A 17,529-nucleotide genomic window follows, 5' to 3' on the forward strand; every position below is an offset into this window, starting at 1 on the left:
GTGCCCCGGTCCGGGAGGATCCCACATGCCGCGGAGAGGCAGGGCCCGTGAGCCGTGGCCGCTGAGCCTGCGGGTCCGGAGCCTATGCTCCGCAACGGGAGAGGCCACAACAGTGAGAGGCCCGCGTACTGCAAAAAAAAAAAAAAAAAAATTTTCATAATACTGCTGACACGTTATTTGCCTTTTCTACCCTCCCTGTTTCTGAGTACAGTGTTTTCCAGAGGCTGCATGACGGGCAATATTGCAACAGATGCAGCAGAAACATAAATGAGAATCCTGTTGTCTCCTGTTAAGCCAGACATTCAGGAGATTTGCAAAAGAGTAAAATAGTCACTCTTCACCACTTAAAAAAAAAAGTTGTTTTTCATAACATATATTATCTCTGTAAACACATAATGGGATTAGTGTTAATTTAAATAAATAGTAAGGAACTTCCCTGGTGGTGCAGTGGTTAAAAATCCGCCTGCCAATGTAGGGGACACGGGCTTGAGCCCTGGTCTGGGAAGATCCCACATGCTGCGGAACAACTAAGCCCGTGCACCACAACTACTGAGCCCGCGAGCCACAGCTACTGAAACCCGCATGCCTATAGCCCATGCTTGGCAACAAGAGAAGCCACCTAAATGAGAAGCCCGCGCACCACAACGAAAAGTAGCCCCCGCTAGCCACAACTAGAGAAAGCCCGCGCACAGCAACAAAGACCCAATGTAGCCAAAAAAAAAAAAAAAAAGAATAGTCAAAACCAATTGAAAAGTGGGCGAAGGGCATGAGAATTTTACAGAAAATAACCCAGCTTTTAAATATCTAAAAGATGCAACTTCACTCATAAGACAGATGAGAACACAACTCAAATGAGATGCAATTTTTTCACCTATTAGATGGTAAAGATTAAAAATTTTGATAACACTATTGATGCGAGTGGGGAATTATTATTATCATCATGCAGTGCTGACAATAATGCAAATGGTTGCAGCCTTTGTGGAGGGTAATCGGTAATATCTATCAAAATTACAAGTGCTTATGCTTAGATATAATTCCACTTCCAGGAACGTAAACCATAGAAATAGCTGCACATACTAAAGAGATGAACAAGGATTTTTTTAGAGCATTGTTTTTGTTTGTAAATGTCCAACAATAAGAGACTGGTTAAACAAAATAAAAATACACCCAGAGAATTCCCTGGCAGTCCAGTGGTTAGGCCTCCACGCTTTCACTGCCGGGACCCAGGTTCAGTCCCTGGTTGGGTGACTAAGATCCTGCAAGCCACGTGGTACAGCCAAAAAAAAAAAAAAAACCAAAACCAAAAACACCCAGTGGGATACTAGATAGCAATTAAAAAGAATAAGGCAGATCTATGTGTACCGACGTGGAACGAACTTGAGGCAAGCTCATTGGGGAAAAAAGAAAGGGGCAAAACGGGACAGCATGCTACTGCTGGTATAAAGACATGTGTATAGACAACATATTCATGTGTGTTTATACATGCATAGGCTATCTCTGAAATCATTTTTACAATGGCCTACAGGCCTTACATAATCTAACCTGCCCCCTGGCACCTTGTCACGACCCCTCTGACTCATCCCTCTTTCCCCTTAGCTCTGCCCCACCTGCATTGGCCACCTTGCTTTTCTGGAACACCCCAGGCACCCGCCTGCCTTACGCTTCCCAGTAGCTGGCAGGAACACTGTTGTCCCAGATGTCCATGGGGCTCACTTCCTCCCCTCCTTCAAGCCTCCGTTCAAATCCCCCCTTCCCAGTGAGGCCTACACAGACTACCCTAATAAAGCTACATCCTTCACACTTTATTTCCTCTTGCCCTTCTCTATTGATGCATGAGTTTTTGGCTGTGCTGTTCATGGCTTGACAGAAATGGGACTACTGGGCTTGTGGATTTTTTTATGAGAACTTCATGGTCAAAATAAAGTGCTAATTTCAGTCCCCTGGTAGTTGGAAGCACAGTTTTCCTGAACCCCACACTCCCAGATATTTCTTCTTTCAAAGCAGTCCAGAGGTCTGGGTGAGCTGCTGGGTGTATGGGGGTGAGGGAGGGACCTGAGGACACTTGGCCTGGTCAAAGAGTAATGGGCGTATTCCCAGGGGCTATTAAAGGCTGGCTGCTGAGCTTCCTGGACAGGGCTGACTGATGGGAGGCCCTCTTGGCCCAGACCAGGTGGTGGACCCGCCGCCACTGCTGCAGCCAGTAGAGCATCTCCACTTTGTCATGCTTCATCTTGTCCAGGTAGCGTCGCCCCTTGAAGGTCACTGGCTCACCAAAGACTAACTCGATCTCCTCCAGGAGGGGAACCAAAGGAGCCTCCACTAGACCGAGCCTCTTATGGAGATGGTTGCGGATCTGATTCTCCTCCAGGAAGCGACTCAGGCCCATGTCGGTCTTGTGGAAGAAGCGGTTAGGGTCGGAGGCTTGTCGCTCAAACCACTCCAGTTTCCCCAGCAATATCTCCCGCAGCTGAATGGGCTGCAAGGCCTGCTCCCAGGCACTCACCAGTGACGGCAGCTGCTTCAGGCGGGCATTGGAGCTGTACTTGATGGCCATGTCCAGCCGGTCTTTGTCAGGGACCTCAAGCATGGACCACAGCTGCTCCAGACGCTTCTGTAGGCTCAGGATTTTGTGAGAGTCTTCCAGGAGGCTGTTGTTCTTAGTTCCCAGCCTGTGCTCCAGCACCGTGTCCCAATCCCACTCTCCTGGCACAAAGTCTGGCTTGTCGTCTTCTAGCAAGGGAGGTGGGTGCTGAATCTTTGGGGACTCTCTGACAGGGGCCACGATCTGCACAGGAACCTCCTCTTCATACATTTGGAAGATGACATGGAGGAAGTCTGTCTCCTGGGTGGTGAGGTACTTGAAGTAGTCACCCACAGACAAAGTCGTTTTCCACCAGTTCAGCCATGAGGCCTTGTTTGACCACTTCTCCCAGCTTTTACGTGCTTGGAGTGATGTGTAGGAGGACATCTTATCAGGGTTGGACTGTAAAGTGTTAGCTCTCAGGGAATAAAGTCCAGCCAGCTTGGTGTTGATGATACGACGCTGTTTTTCTTGACGTAGAAAGGCTGAGGATAGGAAGGCCGACCAGTCTTTATTGGCTGCAGGCTCAACCAGGGGCCCCTGGTCAAAAGAGAAGTGGTCATTAGAGACACGGCTCATCAGCTCCTTGTACACCTCCCTGATGCTACTGCCAAAAGTGCAATCAGTATCCATTTCCTCGATAAGTTTGGGTTCCAGTTCACCAGCCAGGTGGTTGTATAGGACTCCGGCCCCCTCAATGTGGAAGGAATCCAAAAAGTTTCTTGCTGAGACCTGTACAGCAGCTGCCTGGACCACCTGATTTCTTAGCTTCAAAGTAACAGTCACTGGCTGTGGTTCAAGTGGATGGGATCTGGGGGACTGGGGGCTCCACTGCTCTGAGGCTTCCTTCTCCTCAAGGCCCTTCGACATTCTCTGCAGCTCTTCCATGTGATGTGCTGCAGCTGGGCGGTGGGTCAGGGCCCCTAAGAGTGGGGGCAGGCCCGAGTCCAGCGTTGAGTAGTGAGACCACCCCAATTGCATGTTCTTCATCCTCTGCTTCAGGTCCTCAGCCACAGTGTCCCCTGCCAGCTCTGGTTTGCTCTCTGCAACCAGGACCAGTGGGGTTAAGGGGCGAGGAGAGAATGGAGGAAGGCCCAACTCATCTGCTAGTTTCCAGCCCTCACGCAGAGAGGGCATGGACTGGCCCCTCTGGAGCTGGGAGGAGAGGGGCAAGTGGGAGGTGGGGGGAACCTGGCTGGGGGTAGGCACAGAGGACCCAGGCAGTGAGGCAATCTGTGAACTGAAGTTGCTTTCTCTCCCCTTTTGCATGGTGGACAGCCAGCGGAGAGGCTGCTTCTTCTTCAGCTGGGGAATGGACTTCAATTCCTTCACTGGGTCCGGTTCAGGCTCACTGACAAGCTCTCGCGGGCGGCTGAGTTGGATGAGGTAGTTCAGGCTGAGGTTGAAATATGGCACTTGGGCAAAGCCAGTGCTGTGATGCCACGGGATAGGGCAGAGCCTGAAAGCCGCAGTGGGGCCGAGGGGGCGCAGTCTGGGCACGCAGACTTGGACCTGCCCTTCCTTCAGCAGGGCGCGGAAGTCGGCGAGCAGGCCACGGTAGACCTCGGGGCCGGTGAGGAAGACTGTGCAGTCCCTGGCGAGGCTGGCGGCCAACCGGGTGAGCGTGGCTGATTCGGTGAAGACAGCTGCGGGGGTCGACATGATCTTCTGAAGGTGCAGGTAGCGTACGAAGAGCTGCTCGCTGCTGAGCAGCACGTAGACCAGGAGCCGCTCCCGCAGCCTCTGATTGTTCAAGTGGCTCAGACCAGGTTCGGTGGGGGGCTCCTGCCAGCTGCACTTTAGCTCATCCAGGATGACCTCGGTGAAACGGAGTCGTACCTTGCGAGGCGCGCGCGCCTCCAGCCCGCTGTTGGCCAGGCGCTCCGCTACCTGGCGGCAGAGCGACGCCACCGTCAGCCGTGAGACCGGTAGGGGCAGCAGCATCAGGACCTCCTGCGAGAGGCGCTTCTGAGACGCTGTGCGCGTCGTCGTGCGGGGGAAGAGCGACAGCGGACGCAGCAACCGGTGGTAAAAACGCTGGAACTCGGGCTTATACGGCTCCATCTTAGACCAGGCGGCGCTGGCGGCGCCGGCGGTTACTAAGGCAACTAGGGGCGGGATGGCCCAAGTGCGCCTGCGCAGCCCTTGCCCGCCACAGCGTGGACGTGGGTGGGTGGGATGCAGAGCCTTGCGTGCGCTCGCAACGGGAGGCGGGGCAAGGAGTGGCTTCCGGGGCTCCGCCTCTCCCGACGCGTCTCAGGGTTGGCGCCACAGGACCTGGACAGTTCGGGTCGTCCGGTGGTGACTGCGTTCGGGATGGCATCGGACTCGGGGGACCGCGGGACTGCCTGCACGGTGAGGGTCGAGGCCTCGTGTGGGAGCCTCGCAGGGGCGAGAGCCTCGGCCCCTGGGGTGATCGTTAACTTGAGAATGGGGGAAGGAGCGTACACCTGGGTTGGGGCCTGGGGTCCAGGCTGGAATGTGAGAGTAGCAGGGCCCTTGGCGTTAATGTTGAGGGGTGTTGCTCCTGGAATGATCGTGAGTGATAATGAAGAAGGCGCTTGAGGAGGGGTCACGTGGGGCGTTACTCCAGGCCTTTGGGGGTGGTCGCAGGGAAGGTAGTGAAACAGGGTCACGCAAGAAGGTTCCCTAGCTCTCATCGGCCCGTCCTTGCAGCTGGAGTTCGCGGTGCAGATGACCTGTCAGAGCTGCGTGGACGCGGTGCGCACGTCCCTGCAAGGGATAGCAGGTAAGAACCAGATTAGCTTTTCAGTGCGCAGTCAGGAGGCCTCTGGGAGGGGCAGGCAAATCTCTTAGACCAACCCTACTCCCATTTACAGATGCAGAAATTGAGACCTGGAGAGAGGAAGGAATGTTCTCAGAGTCACACAGGGACCCAGAGGCGGAGTCTAGAGTGCAGGTCTCTGGCCTGCCCTGCCAGATTCTTCTACTGGCTCTGCCTGCCCTTCTGGCTCTGCCTGCCCTTCTGGTGTCTTAAACCTCCAGTGCCTGGAGGGTGAGGAGTCATTGCTGCAATTTCTCTAGTTGCAGCGAGCAGGGGAGGTGCGCGGGCTTATTGCCGTGGCTTTTCTTGTTGCGGAGCACGGGCTCTAGGGCACGGGCTTCAGTAGTTGTGGCACATGGGCTCAGTAGTTGTGGTGCACAGGCTTAGTTGCTCCGCGGCATGTGGGATCTTCCCGGACCAAGGATTGAACCCATGTCCCCTGCATTGGCAGGCAGATTCTTAACTACTGCGCCATCAGGGAAGTCCGACCCTGATTCTTAAAAGCCAGCTAGCTGGTCTGGAGGTGACCAGACACAATCGGAAAGATCTGAGAAGGCAGAGCCACCAGCATGGCCGTGGGAACTGCCTGACTTTGATTCTGTCAAATGTTTATCCAGTCATTCAGGTATAGACCAGACACTGGGGGCTTTTTAGGGAAAAGTGTTCACAAGTATTTCAGGCACAGCCTCTGCCCTCAGGTAACATGAGCACACAAGCATTGCGCTGGGAAGAGCAGTTCTTGGAGGAGCTGCCATGTGATGGCTTCTGAAACTGGGACATTGGTGGCACTTGGCTCTGTATAAAGCAGCAGTGTGTCCTAGGTCTCCAGGGTATGTGCTCTAGAGTCAGACTGTTTGGGTTCAAATCCCCCCTTTGCCACTTAATGGCACTAAGACCTCGTGCATGTTACTTTTTGTGTCTGTTTCTTCAGTGTTTAAATGGGCAAGGTAATGGAAGCTACCCCAGAGGTTCATTGTGAAGAGTAAATTAGTTAATACATGTAAAAGCACTTTAGAAAGGTCTTTGGCATGTAGTGAGAGCCCACTAAATCTTAGGAATTATGAGAGGCAGGGCTTATAGGTGGTAAGCTGGTTGGGCAGAGGCATGAGGGGACAAAACTTTTTTTTTTTTTTGGCCGCACCGTGCGCCATGTGGGATCTTAGTTCCCCCACCAGGTATCGAACCTGTGCCCCCTGCAGTGGAAGCGCAGAGTCTTAACCACTGGACTGCCAGGGAAGTCCCTGATCTTTTTTAAGTTGTTCAAACTGGCTTATTTAGGGGTTCCATTTTCAGTCCTCAATAGATTTTATGTATTTCTCATATGCTTCCTCACCCATTAGTTCATCTAGTTCTGAGGTGTTCCTGAATGTCATCTTGATCAGCCAACCATCTTCATAACAACATTTGTGGACAAGTCCTGGATTTTCTGCAAGAGCTTCATTCATTTCAGTTACTTCTCCTGATAGAGGAGACTAGAGTTCATTAGCAGCTCTCACACTTTCCAAAGCACCAAACTGCTCTTGTTGGTTCAGTTTTGTCCCAACTTCAGGCAGACTACAGTAAACAACATCTCCCAAAGCGTCCTGTGCAAAATTGTTGATTCCCACTGTTCCAACACATTTCACTTTGTTAGCCATTCATGTTTGCCCATGGATCTTATGCACGGAGAGCAGAGCGGGGCTGGTGCGCAGCGGCCGGGCAGCGCCTGCCCTCAGCCCCCAGAGCACTTGGTGCTGGCTTCCAGTGCCATGTTTGCAGAGGGGGACAGATCCTAAAGCTGGGTTTGCTTTGACTAGGTGTTTGGGAATGAGGGGTGCGTGTCTGAGAAAACTGAGCCATTCCACTGAGAGTGGAGTGTTCTGACCAAAGCTTTCCAAAGCTGTTGGACTCTACCTCCTGTAAAACATTCTTAGTGGGAGAGCAGACAGCTGGACTTCTGTTGGACATAGGGCAGTTTTTAGCCCTCTGCAGGTTTCTTAGAGACCAGATAAAGACTTCTGGTTACTACATTTTCTGGTCTGGGTAGCTGGAAGCAGCTTGGCTTTCTCATGGGCTGGCTTCCCAGATGCAGAGAGGGAGACAGAAAGAGTGATCGGGTGATTTGCCCTCTCCAGGAGGCCTGGGCTTTGGGGAAGAAGGCTCTGCTCTCCTCCTAGGGGTAAGTGGGAGGACCTCCCAGCCCAAGGCTCACTTCCTTGAACTCTTATCACCCACCCTAGAGTCCCCTACGGCCTTATCTTTTCTCCCGCTCTGGGCTCTGAGCTAAACAGGTACTACTGGCCAGGCCACACTCCACACCAGCCAAACCGAACTGCTGCTCAGCTGGGGAGCCAGCCTTCTTGGTTCAGACTCAGGTCAAGGTTTTGGGAATTGCAGTCACAAGGAGCTTCCCACTGGGGCCCTCCCACTTTCAGTGCAGAGAAGCAGCTCTTCTTAGGAGACCCCAGAGCAGCAACCTACCTGTGCCAAAGCCAGTCCATCAGAAAGTCTTGTTTGCTGTGTCTAAAACTCTTTTTCTGTACTTCGGGCTTCACACCAAACCAGACCACCTCACCTCACCACAACCCACACGAGAACCTCATCTTTGGGCTCTCTGTTGCCCTTTCCAATAGGTTCTTCACATAGAAACCAGAGTGATTTTTTTCCTTTTTTATTTTCAAGTATTTTATTTTATTTTATTTTTTGGCTGCACCGCGTGGCTCGTGGGATCTTAGTTCCCCAACCCGCTGGTCCAACCTGCATCCTTGGCAGTGAAAGCCTAACCACTGGACCGCCAGGAAATTGCTAAGAATGATTTTTTAAAGCATGCATCAGATGTTGTCACTGCTCTGCTTAAAATCCTGTGAAAGTCCTAATATTTAAGAGCTTCCCATAGGCCAGGCACTGTTCTAAGTGCTCTATATGAGATAACTCGTTTAGGCCTTCAGTAGCCCGCTGAAGTAGGTCGTACTGTTATCTCCATTTGCAGAGGAAGAAACTGAAAAGAAAACAGAAAGGTTGAGTAAGCTAAGGCCACACAGCTAGTAGGTGGCAGACTCAGAATTTCAACTCCAGAGCCCACACCCTCAACCACTGTACTCTGTGGCCTCTGCCAATGGCCTCCCCTTGCATTAAAATTAAATTCCAGATTCTTTCCTGTTGCCTGCAGGGCTTTGTTTCATTGGTCTCCACTTACAACTTTGTATCATATCATTCTCTTTACTCCAGCTCCAGCCACTGGGCCTTTCTCTTCCTAGAACACGTAGATGTTGTTCCTGCCTCAGGGTCTTTGCCCAAACTGTACCCTCTGCTGGAATGCTCTTCCCTGACTACATTCAGGCCTTTGCTTAAAGGCTCAGAGAAACTTTCCTTCACCAGCCTAAGTGGCTCACCCCTCAGTTGTTCCCCAATACCTGTTTCATTGAGCACACTTTGCACTATCTGAATCTCCCTGTGCATGTGTTTGATATCCATATTCCTGTGCTGGAACACATGCTGCTTTATGGGGCAGAGACATCACCTGACTTGTTCCCTGCTGCATCCCTACTGCCTGGAACGGGGCGCATGATAGGCACTTAGTGTACATTTGTTAAATGAATGAATAGGCAAGTGAATCCCTCACACTGCATGCTTACTTGAGCTCTGGGAGCCTCAGACAATCAATCCTTTGGGGCCCAGTCCTTCTTCCTGTGGGACAAGGGGACCAAGCATCAGCTCTGGAGTTGGACAGGCTGCCTTCTGAGCTTTGCGATCTCGAGCCAGTTGAGAAGCCCTCCAGCCTCATTTCTTCACTTGCCAGAGGAGGACAGTATCACTGTCCTGATGTGTGTAAAGCTGAGCACACAGCTCTTGGCATTCCCTAGAGGCTCAGAGTTCCCTGCTGTCCTCCCTACCACTTTGGCATCCAGAGGCACCTCTGGGTGGACCTGGAGCTCCAAGGCTTCACACTAGGTGGCCCAGGATGAGACATTGTGTTAAGTGACAGGCAGTTGGGTTATTTGGGGGGTTTTCTTCTGGCAGAATTGCCCGGTACTTGCCAGGGAGGAGATGGGTGTGTCTGTCTGATTTCTGTTTACAAATTCGGCCCCTCCCCCAACAGTGTCACCGATGGGGCAGGGGATCTGTAGAAGCAAGACCGTGGGACCCTTTGTAACCACAGGCCAAACAGTCCTGCCTATTGGGTGCTACCTCCTCCCAGTACCATCTCCCCGTTTTGCCTCGAGTTGGAAGGAATCTGAACAGCTGAGGTTCCTTGTGTGTGCCTCAGAGACTGTTATTCCCATCTCTGCCTGATGGTTAATCCAGGTGTAGTCTTGATTCTCCCACAGCCCATGAGCTCCCTGCGGACTAGGACTGGTGCTTTCCCTGACCCTGGCCTCCTCCAGGCCCAGCACACATTTGTTGAACGAATACAGGGCGGGGGTTGTGGTGGGTGGGGAAACCAAGGATGAAGGGAATGCAGACAGTCAGTGCAGCCTTCAGTTCACACAGCATTGGCTCAGCAGAGGGACATGCCTCGCTTAACCTGTCTTCTGGGCTGCCCAGGGCTCCCGGCTCCCATGGGCTCTACCCTACCAGAGCAACAGACACACTTACTAAGATCAGAGCAGAATGGTTGTAAGCTCCACAGGTGAGATCATCCCTCAGAGTTCCCAGCCATCCCCTGTGCTCTGGCTCAGGATTCAAGAGTTCTCTTAAAAGGCTTATGAGCCCTGAACATCTGAATGAAGGAGAAGCCCCTTCTCGTCCTTCTTTGAGGTGGCTCGATGGCCCTCAAAACTGAGCATGTGTCAGAATCGTCCCACAGGTTGTGTATACTCCAGGGTGACTTCGGGGATTTGGAGGGCAGTTGAGACCCTCTGACTTTTGAACGTGACCCTTGTGGACCACACAGAGCTCCTGCCCACACAGAGGATTGTAATCGGTGCAGCACGAGTTACATAGGAGAAGTGGGAACTGCCACAGGAGGATGGAGGAGGGGGCGCCAAGCCAGCCTGGAGGCTGGAGCTGCTTCTCAGGGTGAGCAGTATTCAGGTGAAGTGCTCGGGCTCTGGAGCTAGGCTGCCTGGGATGAGTTCCAGTCCCACCATTCACTATAACGTGACTTGGAGCAAGTTGCTTAACTTCTCTATGCCTCAGTTTTCTCATCTGTAAAGTGGGGGCTAATAGTGCCCAACTCACAGGGTTACTGCATTAATACAGGTAAAGTACGAAAAAGCCCACAGTGCATGTTCAGTAAATGTTAGCTTTCAGGATAGTGGTGATAGCCCCCTCTTTTTTATGTGTGCCAGCTTTATTGAAATATTCATATATCAAAATTCATCCATTAAAGTATACAGTTCAGTGGTTTTTAGTATATTCACAGAGCTGTGCAACCATTACCACTATCAGTTTTCTATTTCATCACCTTATGAAGAAAATTGTACCTTTCAGCTATCACCCTCCTACTCCCCTGCCCACTAATCTACTTTCTGTCTCTATAGATTTACCTCTTCTGGGTATTTCATCCAGAATGACATCATCTAATGTGTGCTCTTTGTGACTGGCTTTTACTTAGCATAATGTTTTTAAGGGTCATCCACATTGTAGCATGTATCAGTGCTGAATGCCTTTTTATGGCTGAATAGTATTCCATTGCATGGGTACACGTTTTGTTTATCCACTCATCATTTGATGGGCTTTGGGGCTGTTTTCACCTTTTGACCATCAGGAGTAATGTGGCTATTGATAGCCCCCTTTTATACAAACATTTTTTTTATTGTTTAATTTTTAAAAATTGAAGTATAGTTGATATACAATGTTGTGCTGAAACATTTTTAAAAGAACTATCTGTGTTTCAAAAGTTATAAATAGGGGCTTGCCAGGTGGCGCAGTGGTTGAGAGTCCGCCTGCCGATGCAGGGGACGCGGGTTCATGCCCCGGTCCGGGAAGATCCCACATGCCGCGGAGCGGCTGGGCCCGTGAGCCGTGGTCACTGAGCCTGCGCGTCCGGAGCCTGTTCTCCGCAACGGGAGAGGCCACAACAGTGAGAGGCCTGCGTACCGCACACACACACAAAAAAAGTTATAAATAATGCCTGGCATGAAATAAGAATTCACAACACTCCTGGGGGCAAGATGGCATTATCCCCATGTTATTCATAAAGAAATAAACTCAGAGAGGTTAAGGGCCTTACACAGCTAGAAGGCAGCTTTAGAGCTTGCCTCCGACCATAGGAAGGTTGGTTAAGATGGGGATGGGGAATGGCCCCCGATTCTCTCTTCCCTGCTCCCAGCACAGGGGTGCCAGCCCTCTGCTGCCCACTGTCCCTTGTCTTCTCCCAGGTGTCCAGAGTGTGGAGGTGCAGTTGGAGAACCAGATGGTCCTGGTACAGACCACCCTGCCCAGCCAGGAGGTGCAGGCCCTTCTAGAAGGCACTGGGAGGCAGGCGGTACTCAAGGGCATGGGCAGTGGCCTGTTCCGTGAGTAACCTTGGCCTTGGCCTCTCTGGGAGGGAGGTGGCCTGGGTGTGGTACAGATCCAACCATGGCCTTTGGGGGCTCGGGTTGGCATGGCTTTAGGGACCCCGCGAAGTTATGGGGGCTCTCTCCACATCATTTCCAAGTTGATAAATGGGTGGGGCTGGGTGAGGTGACGAGCCAGCCCTGGTGTTTAATACCTTACAGAGAATCTGGGGGCAGCAGTGGCCATTCTCGGGGGGCCTGGCCCTGTGCAGGGAGTGGTGCACTTCCTACAGCTGACCCCTGAGCGCTGCCTCATCGAGGGGACCATTGACGGCCTGCAGCCTGGGCTGCACGGACTGCACGTCCATGAGTTCGGAGACCTCACAAGGAACTGCAACAGGTGAGTCCTCTGTAACCTCCCTGTAGCATCCTTATTGCCCCAGTTGTGCACCCACATAAGTGCAGGGGGCTGTGTTCAGCTTTTTACACACTCTTTCACATTTGGTCCTCACAAGTACCCTGGGAGGCATACACACAAAGGCCCAGTCTACAGATGAGAAAACTGAGACTCAGAAAGGTTAAATGACTTGTCAAAGACCCTAGAGCATGTAAATGGTAGAGTGGGGATTTGAACCAAAATCTGACCTAGACGCTCCTGCTCATAGCCACCTTACTGCCTCCGAGATGGAAGGGTGACTCCTAGGCACGGGAGAGTCAGGTCTCCATGTCATGGTGTTCGTCATGCTGTCATGCCATTAGTTATTTACTCATCTGTGTCTCGCCTGGAAGCTTATTGAGGGCAGGTCCCATGACTGATGCTTCTTAGTGCCCTCAGCTCGGAGCCTGGCACAGCGTGGGCCTGTGTGTTGAACGAGTGGATGAATGAATAAGTGAGTTAATGAATAAATGAAGCAAATGTAGAGTAAGAGGCTGGGTCACCTGGCCTGTGAGCTACTGTTGCACTGCCCGCCTGCTGTCTTTCCTTCTTAGCTGTGGGGACCACTTTAACCCTGATGGAATGTCTCATGGGGGTCCCCAGGACTCTGACCGGGTAAGTGAAAGCCCAGAATCCTAACCACTAGGCCACCAGGGAACTCTCTGACCAGGTAAGTATTCTTTTTAGACTGAGAGAGAACCCAAGGTCTCAGAGGCAGGGCACGCAGCTCTTGGGGCCTGAAAGTATGATTCCTTTTTGTTGGGGTCATTTTCCCTCACTTTTCTGGTTCCATTTAGAAACATTTATTGACACTTTCTGTGTTGAAGGCCTGCTCCCTAAGACTCACAGTCTGGTGAGGGAGACACTGAGAACTCCTTGGTTGCAGTGCAGTGAGAGAATCCTTGCAGGAGCCTACCGGAGGCCCTGGGAGCCCAGAGCAAGTTCCTGACCCAGCCCGAGGGGCACGTGCAATGGGAGAAAGCTTCCTGGAGAAGGTGATGGTGTGGAAGTTAAAGGTTTTACCTAAACTAAAAAGGCCATCCCAGAACTTCTCTCGTGGTCCAGTGGTTAAGACTCCTCACTTCCACTCTGGAGGACATGGGTTCGATCCTTCATCGGGGAAGTTCCGCATGCGTCATGGTGTGGCCAAAAACAACAAAACGCTGTCCCTGACGCTGCAGCTCCTGGGCCTGGAGTTTAATTTTACACCAGAGAATTGTTTCCCCATCAGCAGTGAGTCACATGCTGCCTTAATGATTCTTGCCTTATCTGAGTACTACTTGTTCTGTTAGTTACTCAATGTTTTTATTTAAATTGACTGATTTTTTTTCCCTTAGGTAAATTTAGTTATTTTTAACATTTTAATCTATCACTGAAGGTTTCAAACAAGTTCTAAAAGTGGAGAAACTAGAGTCCCGAACCCCCATGTCCCTGTCACCCAGTTACCAACTCGTGGCCAGTCCTGCTTCATCTACACCCCTGGCCCTTCTCCACCATTATTTTGAAGAAAATCAAGACATCATTCATGTAATTAAGGTAGATTTACTTTTAACAAGAAACTTGATATGGCCACAGAAAATAGGAAGCCAGTACTTGTAGCCCCAAGAGGAGGATCATTGTGAAGATAAATCAGTGCAGACCTAAAACGTGTCATTAGGGTCCTGCTAGGGACTACGGCCTGCTTTATGGTTGTCAGGGTGATTAGTGAATGTCAGAGAGGCGTTAAAGACGTTTTAACACCAAGCTGAAATTTTGTCCTGGATGTCATGCCAGGAGGACGGCCTCCTCTCTCAGTGATGGGATGTTTCCTAACACCCTGTCCACACGCACCTGATTCCGTCTCCTCCGCCTGTGGTGCTATGTGTTCCCCTCCTCAGGGATTCAGAGGGGATCATGCCTCTGAGCCACACACCAGGCCACTTGCTCCTCCGCCCAGTCCTGGAAACGCCTCCCCCTCCTTAACCTTCCTACCGCAAAAGACCCCAACACCCGGCACAGCAAGAAGTGCCAGGTGTGAGCAGCAGACGTCCCAAAGGAAAACAAGATAGATCAGAAGTGGCTCTTCTTGCTGCTTGCTCGTCAGCCCCGTCACACAGTGACATGCTTTGTGACCCTGCTTTGCGGCAAGGCCGTGTGTACCAGCCCATGTTGGCTCAGGCTCTTACTTCTGCCCAAGTGTCAGGTTGGGGGCAATTTATTTGCACAGACAGACGTGGGTCTCTGGGACTCATCAGTAGGGCCTTGTCACCAGGAAACACACTCACTCTTGTGCTAACCCTATGTTTTGTAATCACTAGTCTGTTCCATGTCTGTCTCCTCACCATGCTCTGAACCCCTTGAGGGGTGTTGACCACATATACACCATCACCTCCCACCCTGCCTGGCAGAGGGTATCTGATGTAGGCGGAGCTCAGTAGCCGTGTTAGGACATTTTTAAAAATATATATTTATTTATTTATTTGGCTGCACCGGGTCTTAGTTGGGGCGTGAGGGATCTTTTTAGTTGCGGTGTGCAGAATCTTTTTAGTTGTGGCATGCGGGATCTTTAGTTGCGACATGCAGGATCTAGTTCCCTGACCAGGGCTCAAACCCGGGCCTCCTGCATTGGGAGCGCAGAGTCTTAGCCACTGGACCAGCAGGGAAGTCCCAGGACATTTTCATTACCTTCAAGGGAGAAGGTGGGCAGAACCAGGTGTTGAGGGCAGGAGACACCCTTTGCCCCTGTGTTTCTTCTTTTCCTGGAGGCCGGACGTCAGGGAAGGGATGCTGGCTGCCTCTGATGGTCAAGAAGCCAAGCTTGGCCAACTTAAGCCCAGGGGACCTGCAGACTACCAGGGGCTTACAGAGTCATCGGGAGGCTGGAGAAGTGGGCTTGGAAAAGAGCAGGAACCGGCCTAGATTCTGAGGCTTGGATGCAGACTGGGCAGCAGCCTTGTAGGAGAAGCAGCCTGGTCTAGTGACATGACTTCCTAGGGAGGGAGTCACTGGCCGTTTTCAGTGTGCTGTCATTCAGCGTGCCCAGGATTTTAGTTCCAGGGAGAGAGAGTCCAGTTGCCTTCCTTGTGTCCTGGGCTGTCCCTTCATCCTACCAGACTGGACCCATAGGAGGACACTGGTACTTTGAGGAAGGGGACCCAGATACTGGGAAGCCAGAAGTTAGCAGCCATGTCCCACGTGCCCTTTCCCCCGCCGGGTCTCATTGCAGCACCGCGGAGACCTAGGGAACATCCACGCTGAAGCTGATGGCCGAGCCGTCTTCAGGATAGAGGATGAGAGGCTGAAGGTGAGGTGGAAAAGAAGGTGGGGACCTTTCCTAACAGGTCCACTGTCTGAGGTCTTTGTCTCCCCTCAAAGGTGTGTGATGTGATTGGCCGAAGCCTGGTCGTCGATGAGGGAGAAGACGACCTGGGCCGGGGTGGCCATCCCTTGTCCAGGATCACAGGGAACTCAGGAAAGAGGTGAGTGCTCTGCCCGCAGTGCCCGCGGAGACCGGGAGGGGCCAGGCAGGTGCTCATCTCAACCCCACTGCTCTTCCGCAGGTTGGCCTGTGGCATCATCGCACGCTCTGCTGGCCTTTTCCAGAACCCCAAGCAGATCTGCTCCTGTGACGGGCTCACCATCTGGGAGGAGCGAGGCCGGCCCATCGCTGGCGACGGGCGAAAGCAGCCCGCCAGTCCCCCCGCCCACCTCTGAGCATAGCCTCAGCCTCGGGTCTGTCACTGTCCTCCCTGCTGAGCACTTCCAGAGGGAGGCCCTGCTCACCCAGTCCTAGGAGAACTAGTGTGTGGGGTGTGTAGGGGTCGCTGTGATCTTCCCTTGGCAAATTAAAGTTTTATTTTCATATGGAACTTGGTGTTTTGTCCATGTCCTGTTGTCCCTTAATGGGCTTAATAACCACAGTCCCTCTGCCTCTGTCCTCCCTGTCGAGGGCCACCTCTTGACTTTAGAGGCAAAGAAAACTGGATTCAAAGCCACACAGTTCCTGAGGGCCCTATCCTTCTCCTCAGGGTCAGAGTGAAGGACCATAGCAGACATATTTCTGTTTGTGGCCTGTCTCCCTCCCTTCACTGTGGCCAGCTGGAACCAAAATGGACACCTGACCCACACAGGGCCTTGCTTTCCCAGAGAAATCAAAGTGGATCCAGCTTTAGTTTCTCCCTGGGGTTGGATCTATAACATGGGAATATGGGAACTGTGGGTGGGCCTCTTCTCCCTGCATTACGGACCGAGTATCAGAAAAAGCTCATCAGCTGAGGAGGAAGAATGAGGCAGACGCACACGGAGAACCTAAGAGTCGCAGGAGAATGCCAGATGCTCCGGAGTCCGCACTCTGGGCCTTTCCTGAGGCCAGCGACCTCCTGATCTAGGAGTCAAGAGTCCATGCCCCCACCAATGCATCATCACCCACTTTCTAAAAAAAAATTAATGTGGCTTGAGTTGATTTCCTTACTCGCAAGTAAAAGACTCTTAATTAATCGAGTAAATAAAGTGTTTGGCACAGGGCCTGGCACAGGGTAAGTTAAGGGAACAGTGCCTGTGATTCTGAGGCCAAATGCAGCCCCCTGGAGGCAGACCCAGCCAGGCTTCCCTCTCACAGGGATGGCCAACGTCCAAGGACATCGAATTCCTTGGGGAATTGGGGCCGGGAATTCTGGGGCTTCGCAATCATCTGTTGTGCCCCCTGCCCCCACTGGACTGTGTCATGCTTGCTCATCCATGACGAAGCTGCTTTTGTGACATGGTAGGCTGGCAGAGTGCAAACTTTGCCCCTTACACTGCCCGCTTGGAACAAGGTGGGTGGATTTACAGCCAGCTGGCCTTGGCTTAGAGGCACCTGGCTCTGCTCCCATTCTCCAGGCCCTGTCTGTTTCCCTCTCAAGACTGCTGGCTCTGTCTCTAGCCCTGCTCTTTTCTCGCCAAACCTATGCTGGTTGCTTTCCAGCTCCCCTTGGTTCCTGGGGAACCAAGTCCTTTTAAGCCTGGGGCCCAGGCTGTGTTTCTCCACCTCAGAATCATTGCAGGAACTCCCCTTGGACTCTGCTCACAGCCAACTCCTGACCTCCTCTCACCTTCATTCTGGAATTCTAGCTGGATTTAACCCATATATGGCTAAACCGCTCACCATCCCCTGCCACTCTTTTTCTACTCCTAAAGGATCAGTATCCCCATTAACTTTTCTCTCTTCTAAACTCTTAGCCGTGTGGTTTTCAAACTTCGTTCTTAAATCACAGAACACTGTTCAAATACCTTGAAACCCTATCTGTAAAGCAGAAGTAGAACTACAGCCAAAGATGCTTAGCTCTAA

General features: G+C 51.9%; 2 protein-coding genes across 2 annotated transcripts; one reads left to right on the forward strand and one right to left on the reverse strand.

Moving 5' to 3' along the window:
* Positions 1–1,725: 1,725 nt before the first annotated feature.
* CCDC87 (coiled-coil domain containing 87) lies at positions 1,726–4,676 on the reverse strand. The gene has a single exon (XM_032640635.1). The coding sequence runs from the start codon at positions 4,643–4,645 to the stop codon at positions 2,072–2,074; it is 2,574 nt and encodes an 857-aa protein (XP_032496526.1). The 5' UTR covers positions 4,646–4,676; the 3' UTR covers positions 1,726–2,071.
* Positions 4,677–4,777: 101 nt separating this feature from the next.
* On the forward strand, positions 4,778–16,072 carry CCS (copper chaperone for superoxide dismutase). Its single transcript, XM_032641539.1, has 8 exons — positions 4,778–4,936; positions 5,258–5,330; positions 11,669–11,806; positions 12,011–12,188; positions 12,779–12,839; positions 15,430–15,507; positions 15,579–15,682; positions 15,764–16,072. The coding sequence occupies exons 1-8, from the start codon at positions 4,898–4,900 to the stop codon at positions 15,915–15,917; spliced, it is 825 nt and encodes a 274-aa protein (XP_032497430.1). The 5' UTR covers positions 4,778–4,897; the 3' UTR covers positions 15,918–16,072.
* The last annotated feature ends 1,457 nt before the right edge of the window (positions 16,073–17,529 follow it).

This window comes from Phocoena sinus, chromosome 8 (assembly GCF_008692025.1).
Source record: "Phocoena sinus isolate mPhoSin1 chromosome 8, mPhoSin1.pri, whole genome shotgun sequence".
NCBI classification, from domain to species: Eukaryota; Metazoa; Chordata; class Mammalia; order Artiodactyla; family Phocoenidae; genus Phocoena; species Phocoena sinus.